The sequence below is a fragment of the Buceros rhinoceros genome, unplaced genomic scaffold (genome assembly GCF_000710305.1).
Source record: "Buceros rhinoceros silvestris isolate BGI_N320 unplaced genomic scaffold, ASM71030v1 scaffold13334, whole genome shotgun sequence".
In the NCBI taxonomy this organism is placed as follows: domain Eukaryota; kingdom Metazoa; phylum Chordata; class Aves; order Bucerotiformes; family Bucerotidae; genus Buceros; species Buceros rhinoceros.
Window position 1 is genome coordinate 22323 of NW_010406561.1, and position 13626 is coordinate 35948.

The 13626-nt window shown below is 42.5% G+C and overlaps 1 protein-coding gene across 1 annotated transcript in view; it reads left to right on the forward strand.

Moving 5' to 3' along the window:
* Positions 1-5586: 5586 nt before the first annotated feature.
* The window catches only part of LOC104491698 (spectrin beta chain, non-erythrocytic 5-like), a gene marked incomplete at its 3' end in the record, with an annotated part of 11572 nt that continues 3532 nt past the window's right edge, over positions 5587-13626 (forward strand). Inside the window, exons 1-5 of the mRNA XM_010134162.1 lie at positions 5587-5697; positions 8079-8240; positions 9471-9590; positions 10402-10559; positions 12014-12242. Of these exons, the coding sequence (XP_010132464.1) occupies positions 5587-5697; positions 8079-8240; positions 9471-9590; positions 10402-10559; positions 12014-12242 (780 nt within the window). The remainder of the gene's footprint in view (positions 5698-8078; positions 8241-9470; positions 9591-10401; positions 10560-12013; positions 12243-13626) is intronic.

Sequence of the window (13626 nt, forward strand, 5' to 3'; positions counted from 1 at the left end):
AGAAAAGCGACTTCTAGTTTAGACTAGAGAACGGGGAGGCTGAGGTTTATAACAACCCAGCGTGCCAGGGCGCTGCTTTAGATCATCCCAGGCAGAGCTCAGCTTTAAGAGATGCTGGGGCTCCATCCACTGGGGAACCCTACGCCCGCGGTGGGTGGCACCCCGGGGTGGCTGCTGACGGTGGCGCTGGGAAGGCAGGTATGTGATGGGCAGGGGGATGCGCTGGTGCCTGCGCATGGTGAGCTGGAGCCCCTCAGGGAGAGAAACTATTTAGGCTCTTTAGGGATAAAGTTGAGCTGAGAGGCCGTTGAAAGCAGGGACTTTGTGCAGACTGACGTGCCTCTCCTAAGCTGGTTTTGACTTAACTTCCCACCTTTCCTTCAGCCTTAGTATCCCAAATGAGTGAATAATTACTGCCTGCTGCTCTCCAGTGTTCTCAGTATCCAAAGAGTTCACCACGGCTCATCTCTCCTGTGTTCCCACTGCCTTGGTGTGGCTGAACATCGGCTGTTTGCTGGGGAGCGTGGTGGGGGGAGCGCTGCCTGTGGGAGTGACCTGCTGGCCCTAGGCAGCCGGCTGGTTTCTGTCCTTACCTGACATGCTGTGGGCTGCAGGACTGTGGCCCTGAGAGGGTGATGCCTTCCTCCTCCAGAGAGTCAAGGCCCAGATGTTTGTTGTTTTGGAACTCTGACATGTGGAAGCAGCATGGCTGGAGACACGGAGGGGAGTAGAGGGCTGAGGTGACATGCGTGTGTTGGCATAAAACATGGTTTCTTTGAGATTTGGGGAACTTTCTCCTTAGCAGAGAGAAACTTTGGGAATGTGTGTATGTAAAGCAGGTGTGATGGAGGGAGAGGGACTGTGTCAAACCTTTTATCTGAGCGGAGTGAATAAACCCGGTTTTCTGTGAGAGAAGGCTTGAGTTATGGCCACGTCACTTTTAAACTGGAGCTGGCTTTGCTCCGCAGTAGCAGCTCAGACCGTGGGTGTAATAGCTTGGTACAATGAAGGGCTTGTTTAGTCCCAGGACTGTCCGCTGTGAATGGTCTTAGGTAGGGACACTTTGACATGTGAAGGTATCTGCGCCCACCTCTGCAAATGTATTCTTCTCTGGCAGAGCCATCTCTGCCAGCGGGCGAGGGCAATGGCGGAGGAGGGAAGCCAGGGCTGCTCCCTGGAGAGTGGGTCCAAGGAGGTCTCCACGGGACCAGGGCTCTGCTCTCCTGGGAAAGCTCGTGACGATCAGCCCTCATTCGGATCAGGGGTGGGAGTGGGAGCAGCAAACTCCGCATCCACAACCCTCTGCCGGTCCTGTGACTGTCACTTTTATTTTCTTTGCGACAGGGGCATTAAACATTTCTTCCTGTCTTAGAGAGGAGCTGGGAATTTGCATACATGTTGTGGGAGAACACTATATTTAATAAAAAAAAAAAATGAAATTTCCAATAGGTGGGAAGGAAGGGACACATCCCTCTTTGTTTTATATGGTGTTTCCAGGAGTGCATGAGCAGCGGGGGAAGGGCTAGGGACAGAGGAGCTTTGGGGCTGCAAGCCTGGCTGCTTGGATGTAGAATCTGTTTGATCTCCCCTGTCTCTGCTTCCCTCTTAAGCAGATTGTGGGCAGGTAAGAAAGGGTGCTGAAAAAACTTAACACTTCTTGATTGCTCCTTTGCAGAAGGGAATCCCACATCAGGGTCCTTCCTGTTAAGAAACAAGAGAAGGCTGCTGCTGCCCTGGAAAACCACTTCAGACTGAGAACAGGGCAAAGACAGGGTGCTCTTTGGGCCCTTCTCCTTATTGAGGTCAGTGACAAGACTCCTCCTCTCTCCGACAGCAGCGAGAGGGCCCATAATCAACCTGGAGGGGTGATATTTTTTCCTGGTCCCTCCAGGAAACTGCACACAAATACTGTTGTGCCCGTCCTCTTACTTCGTTAGGACATAAGTAACTGAGAAATGGCTTTATTTATCAGTACCACATAAACATCCACCATTTTAACTTCAAACTATTTTGTAGATAGATACTCAGGAGTCAGTGAAGTTTTATATCAGATCTTTGATTGCCTTGCATCATTGTAAAAAGCAAAGCTGGTGTTTCACGCATTCAATCGTTTAGATAATAATTAACTTGCAATAGGGGGAAATGCCTGCATCCAGGGCCAATTCACCTACTGGACCTCTGCCTTCTCTTTGATAGGAGCAAGGATGTTTTCTCAACACACACTACGTAGCTAACCTGTACCAGATTGAAGCCAACATCCTGTAGTCCTACCTATAGAAGAATGTAGGTATATCTAAAAGCAAGAGAGAAAAGTGAAGTTGTAACCAGGCAATGAGCTTACAGAGATGTAAACACATGCTGAAGTTATATTCCCTTCCTCTTGTCATCCTACTCCCATTAAGATTTAAATTGTATTAGTTGGCTGGTGAACACAAGTCCAGGAGTTTGGAGGGAATATTTTGAGTAATACCTGTAACATACGTATTCAACTTTTCATTTTTATCTGTCTTACGTGATACGGGGTATGACATTTCTCTAGGGTGAGTACAAAGATAGGTTTTATTGATCAAGATCTGTACTGAGTTTTGGGAGAGTTGTTCACTACTTCTTGCGTGTTTCCTCCTGTCACTTTTGGATACTAACTAACCTACACTTGCCAGAAGGGAAAAGACTTCTATTCCTCTACCTTGTCTCTGAGCTGGATCCCTTCACTTACAGCTTCTGCTTTCAGATGCCTGCCCATTTTCTAGCAGTGATTTCCAGCACCAGCTCTCTGGCTCCTGGCAATGATACCAGATCAATGTGTTCTGTGCTGCTGCGACCTTGTAAGTGGCAGGAAGGACTCATGGCTATGTAAGATTTTCCCTTTCATTATTAACAATAAATTCTTCAATAGTCAACACTGGAAGCAGCTGGCTCTGCCAGCTTGATCCCAGTTTGCTCTGCCAACAGTAAGTGCACATGAGCTTCCTTGAAGCAGAGTCAGGCAAATTCCTAACCCATCACAATCTGACCTTCTCACTTGCTGTATCCCTATTTAACCGCTTGGGAGTTACTCTGATCTTTGTATCCTCTGCTGTGCTTTCATTTTCCGACTCTGTTGCCAGGTTCAATTTTGCACATAAGAACTTCTTTAGAAAGGCAGGCTGTGATCAGTCAGAGCCTTTGGTACCACTGTGAAAGATACTCTTTACCAGAACATCAGCATGGTGGATGACTGTTTTCATTGCTTTATAGCAATTTCGGTGCTGCTCATACTCTGTTTGAGCATAAGAATTGCACAGAGCCTGTGACAACCTTTACTCATTGTGTTCTGATGGGTTATTTCCTTCAGATCAGATGAAAGGTTGATGGGAATGAGTATTATGATACCATAAATACTTGGTCTCTGTTACTGAATTCAAAGGTTGCTTTGCATGAAAACAGGGAGCTGAACTTAGGAATAGGAGTGGATCTGCAACTGAAAGTCTTTCTCCAGAATGACCAACTGCTGAACGACAGAAAGGAGTTCCTCCAAACTTGAGTAAGTCCTTTTTTTTTTTTTTATGTGCTTTAGTCTTTTTCCTGTAATGTATCTTTATATTTAAGATTTGCCTCTTAGCACTGCCGTTGCATCCCGCAAATGCGGATAATCTGTTACAGACCTCTCTTCAGGTAATCATCTACCAATGCGGGGAGCATTTCGAACTTCATTTAATAAAATGGGTGAGCTTCCCACAAGGCTGTAGTCCAACAAATAAGCTTCCTTTGCACCTAAATAAAATCCATTTGGTCATTGTTCACGGTGGCAGCAATGCTTGGAAAACAACCCTTTTAGAAAAAGGAGCCTGGAGACATTTTGAGACCTGTTTGGCAAGTTCAGAAATGGCATTATGATATGGGTTAACTCTGGGTTTATTACATGGGAATGAGTTACTATCACCCCTCTGGCAGGGAAAGGCGATTCTTTGAGTATCTGCTCTCCAGATGGAGAAACAAGGCGTTGCTGAACTAGTCCAAAAGATAAGAAAAATTTGTGAGGATCTTCTTTATAGTTCTATTTCAAACTTAACTCTTCCTTTCATAAGGCTTTCATCTATGGTTACGATCATTCCCTACGTTTTTGCTGAACTGTCAGGCTCCAGTGCTGCCCCTGTTCTGCAGAAGTTGAGCACTGACAGTTAAGAAAGATCTGCTAACAACAAATTAAAATAGAAAATGTAGTAACAAATCATTGCTTCTGCACTTTCCACACCTTTTCATCTTGTAAAATGGCAAAATTCTTTGTATTTATATTAGAGTATGGAAAACTATCAGGCAAGCAACTTCCCAATTGCAGTGGCTGCTGTCACTAGTTCCCTATTGCTGTCTTCTCACATTAGGACAGATTTTTTTCAGTATTTTATGTTTTATGAATTAAAAGGGCATAGACCCCAGAAAGCTCAGAACTGGGCCTTTACAAAATGGACACAGAATATTAGGGAAGCAGATCACCCTGCAGTTTGTCTTAGGTTTTAATTTTTCATTTCCTTCTTTCTTTGCAGTGGGTTGACAGCAGCAAACACGCCTCCTCTTCTACCATTACAACAGGTTTCGTGGTTTCAGAGCTAGGCTGATATCCAGGTAATACTTGTAATTATGTCAGCAGTCCAAGCAGGTGGTTCTCGGTCACTAAAGATGTCTACAGCTGTGGATCTTACACTGATTTCTTTTTTTAAAGTGATTCTTTCACCTTCATAACAGCAAGGTCACTACTGTTACAGATTTACACCATAAGCCAAATGACTGCAAAAGAGTAATTTAAGCTGAAATCCAGTCTATTGTGTCACAGACTCTAAAGGGAAGACTCCTCCATTCCAATCTTCCTGAGTGGTCAGCTTGAGTGCTATGATGAACTACAAGCCTGAATTTTCACTGGTCTGGATGAGGTGGACAAGTCTGTGACAACCTGGGAAAGGAGAATAGCTTCCCAACTCCCAGCCTAGGACTTGATTATGGACCTGTATCACCATCCCTGCAGTGATAGATATGCAAAGCCTGGGCTCCTGAGAGGAGAGGACCAAGCCGGTTCCATTTCCTTTCTAAGCAGCTGCTTGATTTCTGTTAGACACACCGTGGTCTGAAAGCGAACAGCAGCATCTTAACCAGTTCTCAGAGAACATAAAATGCTTTCAAGCACTGCAGTGGAAGCAATTTACAGATCCCTCTTCTGACAGGGTCTAAGATCAATTCTCTGACATGTGCTTCCAGCACAGCCAAGGAAGTTATGGGCAACTTTCAGCCCATGGTGCTCCTCATGGGATCAAGTGACTGGAGAAAGAAAGAAAGTAAAGCTGCATAGGTATATATCACATTTTCATCCTGAAACTAGAGATGCATCTTAAAAGGCAGAAGTCAAGTAAGTTAAAAATGAAGTTGAGTGAAATTAAAGTGCAAAGTACAAGCAAAAGGAAATCCAGTTGTTGTACTGGATGTAGTACTGAATCTTGTACTCCTTGAGGCTGGGTTCCCCACATACACAGGGCGTATTACTGGGTTTTGTAGCTGTCCAGGCACATCTCTTCAGCACTGAACACCTCACTGGCGTTTCTGACTTTCTAGGTGACCATGGCTACTGAATATGAAAAAGATCATATCAAAAAGCTGCAGGAGCAGCGTATGTCCATGCAAAAGAAAACCTTCACCAACTGGATGAACAATGTCTTCTTCAGGAATAATGTAGGTAGATCCTGGGGATTTTTTTCTGATTTTAATTTTATTTCACCCACTGTATTCTTTTTTTGTGTTATGTTTTGCATAATTTTTCCAGAATGTTGTCATTACGCATATATGCAAGCAAAGAAGGCTTTGACTAACCAGAGTGCTCCAGCTTGCATCTTTTACCTTACATCTGCCTCGTTGTCCATGTTAGCAGTCTTCCCTAGCAGTCTTCGCTTTTGTAGACAGTATAACCCTGTCATATTGTGATGTCCACTGCATCTTTGTGATCGTCTCGGAGGAAGGTCTTTGTTTGCTTTTCTTTTTTTCCATAAGTAAAGTATCTGCAAATGTCTGGATTTCCCCAAACGATGCTCAATTCTTGATGGCCTGGCCAAAAGTTAAGACTTTCTGCTTTGCCTAATCAGTCCAGCTTGAGTTGCTGCTCAGTGGCTCTGAAAAAAATTGCCTTAGCCTAGCAAGTTCAGGCACACTACCATGTAAGTACAGCTGGTTTGTTCTCAGTGTCTCAGGTTTCCAAAAAGCTTCAGAGCTAGTATACAGTTGATTTGTGTGAGCAACATAACTCCAACATATTCCAAAAGTCTCCAGACTTTCTGCGGGTAAACTCAATCCGGGCACAAATGATGTAGGTGTGGCACGTTAGGGACTTACATAATCCAAAACCAGTTCCCTCTTCTAGAGTCTGTGGTTGATATTAATGAAAATAGACCTTGGCAACACTAATCAGGACTAGGCCTCGTGGTTCTGTTCTAGCTCATCACTGTCATATGATGTTTCAGTACTAGATGCATTTTTTTCAGTGTAATGTTTTATGTTGGTGATTGCTGCAAAGGCAGAGTCAGAGCAAAACAAACTTTTAAATTTTTCTTATGAGAGAACTGCAAAACACATTCTCATTTTGCCACCTGCAGAAAGTAAACTTTTTTATGATGGAGGAAATTATTTCTGTTTAGTTACAGATAAATATACTTTCCCAATTTAAAAACACCTTCAAGTTCAAAGATTAAAATGCCAGTTAACTTCCTGCACAGTACTTGTCACGTATCATAAAAGCATGGGGAATAAAAACCCGCGAGAGCTTCCCGAACCACGTACAGTAAGAAATGGTGCAGAGAATGACAGCTTATCTAGGGCTTCTCAGTGGTGTGGGCTCAGCCTTTCAGCACACGCTGTGTTGGGTCGTACTACGGGACGCCACGGTATTCTCATTTGCACCGTTGACTACTCCAAGTCTACCCCTACGGACGCCACTGGATTGCAGTTGTCAAGCAATGTGTGTTTGGTGTCTTTGAGAAGAATGGTGCAACAAAGCTGTTAAAACTATTGCTGGCTGAGGCATAAAGCTCCCTTTAAAAATATGAATGGAACTATTCGTCATTTATAGAAGTATCACAGAATGTAACAGAATATAACTTTTTTAATGATAATATACTGTAGGCAGAATTTGAAGTTTATTTAATATGCAAAAAAATAAATTTGGCAACAAAACGGAGTTTTTCATGGAGATAATCAGTCAGAGATAGCTGAAAATTCTTATTCTACACACAGTACAGACTTAAAGTCTCTGAGTTGCTTTTACACTTACAGTGTTTTCTTTTTTCTCGGGAGAAAAGAGCTGTTAAACTGATGAATAATAAGTCAGGAGTGAAAAAGTGCATGTCTGTTACTTGTCCTTTTTTTCTCCTACGTGTAACTATTTTCTGAATTAAAAAAGCTACTACTTAATTTCAGAATTATCTGCGATGATTTCAGAATCACAGTTAATTATTGTTGGGTGTGTGTGGTACGGTTTTAATATCACTTCTTGACGGTTAGTGGCATAAGGCCAAAAGGAAACACCCAAGGCAAGTCCTTGTTAGGTCAGAGTACACGCTATGTCATGTTGTATCGCCTAGGCACTGGGCGACCTCACTACTGGCAGCGATAAAATACATTTTTGTAAAAGATCTTGATCTTTCACTTACAGAGACTGTGGAGTAAAACCCAAGTAATCAAATGGGATTATCAGCTCGATTTTTAAATTAAATTCATTCTTCAGAATAAAAAGTTGAAAAGACTAATTTGAATAGAAATCAAAAATGATTGATTATGAAAATGCTGATTTGTTTTTATTATTTTTCAAAATGTCCTGCTTTTCTCTTTATATGCCTAGTTGCGGGGTTTGGGTTTCTTTTTACGTCAGCCTACTTTCATAGTTAATGTCAGTCCTTCTGCAAATCCTTTTTTTGTGAATTAAGACTCATCACTTTTTGCATGTATGCACTGATATATAGAAGCCCCGATGCAAGAGCAAGAAGGTGTGTTTGTCTAGTACTCGAAATAGAGGGTTCAGTGGGCTGAATGTTCAGCCAGAGTCTGTATGGACTTTGCAGGTAAAGGTTCAGATAGAAGATATTTACACAGACTTGAAGGATGGCATCTCTCTCATGCAACTCCTGGAGCTGCTCTCTGGAGAAGCTTTGCCCAGACCAAACCGGGGAAAGATGAGAGTGCATTTTCTAGAGAACAACAGCAAAGCCATCACATTTCTGAAATCCAAGGTAAGTTAATACTTGTATTAGAGATCACAACAGCTTATGCGTGTTACTAACTAATTATAGTATTGTGTTCGTTATCATTTTCCCCTAATACACAAGCAGATATTCTTTGAAGGCAGGCCTGGGGTTTTATTAAAAGAAAAAAAATCAGATTTGAATTTCTTTGAGTAATATGACTTATAAACAGCTAATGTTCCCCAAAAGGAGGTCACACCTAAATGAAAATGTACTGTGTTTCTATACCTTTCTAGATGTTACATTTTCCCAGATGTTGGGGGAGAGCCTATATCATTAGGCAAAGGCGAATCTAACCAGTATAAAAGTGGAGGGTTTTTGGAACTCTGATTCTAACAATTTCTGAAAGTCATTGCAGTGCTTTTATTTATTCCAGTTGTGCATTCTCATTTCAGCTACAAGTTCGTATGTTGTTTTATTTTTTCTTATCCGAGCAAACAATTTATTGCAGATCTCTCTGGAAAAATCATCACACAAAACTCAGTGCTACAAATTCCAAAGGAGTAGGGGGGTTTCATAGCAGTAGACACGGGAAACTATATAATGTCTGGATTTTTGCTAATCGCAAACCAAATGCAATACAGCACAGGACTCCAAGCTAACACTTCCCTGCGAAGGATTCACACCGTGTGAGACCCAGTGGTATACGCACATCCAGGCTCTGACAGCTAGCCCAGCCCACCCTCACCAGCCACACGAGTCCAGCCTCCAGAGGGAGTAGAGCAGGAGCCGGTATAGTACACCCAGACTTCTGGAAGAGATGTTGGCATAAATGACAATCCTGCTTGCTGCTCAAGTAATAGTGGAGAAAGCAGTCAAGGCTTGTTTAGTAGGATATTTGTATTGTTTAGTGAGCCCAAGAGCTGTGAGCTGACTAGTTGGCTGGAGACCAAACAGGGGAAAAGGTCTCTAACTTTGCCCTGCTGCTGCTGCTTTGGAGGAACGGAGCACTGAATTGTGTTTCTTTCCTATCTTTCTCCATCAGTTTTCAAAACCCTTACAGGAACTTAAAATCTTTGAGACCAACCTCCCTTTGCATGTGAGAGCCACGGTGCGAACAGGGGAGCTCACAGGTATATAGCCAAGTTAAGAGATCATGTAAAACCTGTTTCCTTAAGAGTACAGCCTGAACACCCACTCCCGTAACACTCGTTACACAGACACCTCCTTCAGAAAGCTGGACGTGAGTACTGTGCTGAATGGATATTGGTTTATTAGCAGGTGCAAGTAAAAGTGATTGGTCCTGAAAATATTGTGGATGGTGACAAAACCTTAATCCTGGGACTTATCTGGATCATTATACTTCGATTTCAGATTTCGTCTATCAAACTCGATAAGGTAACACAATGACTTTATCTTTTTGCCCAATTAGAGTATTTCAGAGACTTTGTAGAGTTTCAGGCTGGCAAGGACCATTTTGATAAGTTTCCCAAACATTTTAATCACACAAATCTTATATTACCCATTTACTCAGCCATCAATTTCTAAAAGCAATTGAATCTATTTTATACTTTCTCAAATAGATGGAAAACAGAAACCTAGAGGTAGACAGGTTATTCATGTTCCTAATTCTCTTCCACAAACTTTTTACTGGCTTTTGACTCCAGAAAGAATTTATCTGACGACAGTTCTCTCTAGATTTGAACTGCATGGTGCTCCCTTGCTCTTTCTTTGAAGAAAAGGATTATTTTTAAAATTAATTAACGTGTACTCTAAGTATATGAAAGGTAAGATCCTATGAACGTATTATGAAATTAAAGTTAGTAATTTCTAACTTTAGACCTGGATATATTATATTTGTTTCTGAGTTCTAGTTCACAGCTAAGGAAGTAAATAAACAGCTTTGCTTTCTACTTGATTTCTATAAACCTTGCAGAGGAGAAACCTTTAAAAACTATTTAACACCTGCATTTCACATTATAATTTCTGAGATCATTTAATTCGCTTTTGCTTTAACAGAAATCTCCTACTTTCCTGTTAAATCATTCTACCTTCATGGCAGACACAGCCTGCAAGTCATGACTTCGACTGGATTTGTGAACAGGACAGAAATAATGCCAATTGTCTTTGGGAACATAAGATTAAACTCACTCGTGCTACTTCCGTATATTGTTCATGCTGATTTTTCTTTTTCCTGCTCTCTTCACAGGAAGAATTCGGAGGCAGAGCTGATGAGCTATTTGCCAATGAAGCTTTACTACTCTGGTGTCAGCATAAAACTGCCAGCTATTCCAATGTGAATGTGAAGGACTTCTCCAAAAGCTGGAGTGATGGGTTGGCCTTCAATGCGCTCATACATGCTCACAGGTAAGATCTGGATGGATCAGTTCAGGAAGAGTTGCTCATTGATGTTTCTAGTTCTGGAACAAGTTGTTCCAGGGACTGAATTACAAGTATTTGTCAAGAAACCCTCCAGGACTCCTGTTCTTGGCAGGCCCAGGCCGCCCCGTGCCTGGGTCTGTGATGTCTGGAGGTAGAGCAGCGACTCTTTCACGGGCACCCCCTTGCCGTGGGGAAGGAGCTTGCGTGCCCTTGTGAGGTTGAGAGCTGTGCTGGTGGTGGCATGTGCCTCCGGTGGGGTCTCCCAAGCCAGACAGGTCTCAGCTGAAGGGTCAGACACAGTGTGTCCACGGGCAGGATGGGCTCACTAGCCTTCGGGCACCATCCTAGGAGAAGGACGACTCTGACCCCAAACCCGGGCAGATGGAGCTCGTTTAGCCCTGTAAGGCTCCATCTCAGAGAAGGACACTCTAACCAAACCTACGACCTGAGGACTTCACTGTCACCGTCCAAGCTCGCTGGGCCCTGGCAGATGAACCTCAGGTGTAAAGGGTGGAGCCAGTTCCGCGCACGCTGCGCCTCACCTAAACAATCCACCGCGCAGCCCCGAAGGGTGCACTCATCGCTTGCAGTGAGCACGGGGAAAGCCCTTCCCAGATCTTCGTTCGCGAAGCCAAACCATGATGATGATGATGATGTCAAGAAACCATCAGATTCTCTCTTTGCCCTTTCTCACTGTAGACTCTTCTTTCTTAATTGGATATTCTTTCTCTGAGGAAGGAAAGACCAAAAGCTCCTGCTTGGTAGTTCCTTTAGTTGTGCATAAAATTGAATTTCCAAAGGAGTATCACACATCTGAGCAATGATGACCATTATTTGCTCTTAGCCTCTCAATCAGGTTCCTATTGCTCTTTCTCCAGGGTTATTATTTTAGACAGCGGTTTTATTGTATGACCTTTGTGAGCATTTATACCTTCTGGTTCAATTGTAACAAAGCAGCCTCTCAGCCTCTTTCTTTCTCCCTTCTCTGGCCCTTTGAAAAAGTGTGAAGGAAACAGCTTAAGGCAGGAGAGAGAAACCGCCTGGGAGAATGTTGATCATTTCTTCTCCCATTAACAGTTCTGCTGTATTTTCTTGCAGGACACCGTGGTGCTATTCTGTAACTTCTGTAACTAGGAGTCACCTCCCTTTTCAGAATTGCCTCTCTAGTGGGCTGTGGGTTTCACCCATCAGTGAAGAGAAGAAACAAGTGAAGGGCAGAAATTTGCTAGGAGTGGTTCTTCGGTTTCATGAGGGACAATTTTCTTCCTGTTGTGTAGGCAAGGAGTGATGCCCTTGAATGAAGCTCAGGGTCAGACAGTGTAATTTCAGTGTTAATGTCACATTCCTTAGTCAAACAGTTTATGGTTTACAATATGAAAGAACTTGTGATAAACATAAATCTGTCTTCCCTTCCACGCTCTGTTCTTCTCCTTGTCCAGGCCTGATCTTATCCGCTACAGCTCACTGCGGCAGGACCAGCCCATCAAAAACTTAAACAATGCCTTCGATGTTGCTGAGAAAGAGCTAGGAATCAGCAAACTGCTTGATGCTGAGGATGTGGCAGTACCCAGCCCAGATGAGAGATCCATCATGACTTACGTGTCTCTCTATTACCACTACTTCTCCAGACTGAAACAAGGCCAGACAATACAAAAGCGGCTTACCAAAGTAAGTGCATTGCTATCTTCAGAAGTTAAAAGTTAAATAGGTAAAGCCGAATTTATGCTGGTTTTTTTTTTTTTGGTGGAAGGTCAACTTCAGCATCATTTGAAATGAATTAAATGGCACAGCCGTTTGAAAGACCTTTTATCATCACTTGAATCTTGAATCTGTAGACTTTCAGATCTCTCGAGCCTTTATCTCACTGGAAATGAATCCCTTTTTGACCTTGTGGTTTCTGTTTGAGAACTGATGTGGCTCCAAGGCAGCTTGAGGTATACGGATCTCATTAATCTTGGGAGGATTACTGCTAGACAAAAGCAGATGTAGTCAACAATTTTCTGATTTAATAGGAAAGATAATTCGAAGATATCTAAGCATACCTGTAGATGTTCTATGAGATTATTTTGGATTTTTATTTCCTGTGAAAATCCTCATCTTTTCTTTCTAACTCCTTAGATACAAAATGAAAAAACCAACCAAACAAAAAAGACACGTAAAAGAAGGTGTGTGAAAGAAGGGGGAACAATCCTAGGGAAAAAAAACTCTAAAGCTAAAAAAAATTTTTTCTCCGTTTCCACATAGATTTTGTCTTACATATGATCATAGGTTATGTTAAAAACTACTTGCATCCTGTTGATGGAAAACTGAAGGAATTTTGAATCATCTCACTGATGACTGTTTTCCCTAGAAAGATTTTATTTTCTACCTTCAAAATAATCAATTACAGTTTTGTCAAAAATAGAAAACAAATAGCCTGCAGAAAGCCTGCACACTCCGGAAGGGTTGTACGTGAACATCCGGGCTTGGAGAACTACCTGTGCAGCTGAGAGGGGAAATACACTGCTTAATGGAAGCACAAAAATCCAAACTAAGACTTCCCCGTTGGTGACAAGGTGAAAAGCTTTTGTAGAGCAGGGTGCTAATAAAGTGTTCTGGGACAAGAAGATGACCCCGAGAGATGATACCCCGTGTATCAGTGACAGTGATGTCTGAAAAGAAGCATTAAATGAGAGCAGGACTTGTAATTTGGTCAGACAAAGATTGGGCATCAGTGAGGAGGGTGGGCAGTAGGATTTGACTGGTCTACATGTGAGTCTAGATTTTGGCCAGGAGACATTATTTTTCTTCTGATAAGCCTGAAATAGTCCTTAAGTCACCAAGCATATACTAGAGGAACTGCAAAGATCAAATAGGCCATAACTCTTGTATAATGGGAAAAATCGGAAAAAGTATTTCTTATTCTGTCCTTTTTCAGTTCGTGTTGTGCTCCACTGTTTTTTTCCATTTTTATAGGTAGATTTATTCTTCTCTCTATCCCATTCCACTGACCTGCATTTTTTCCTTTATTTGCCTTGTTCCAGACTTGTAGCCTGTCTCTAATACGGCATTC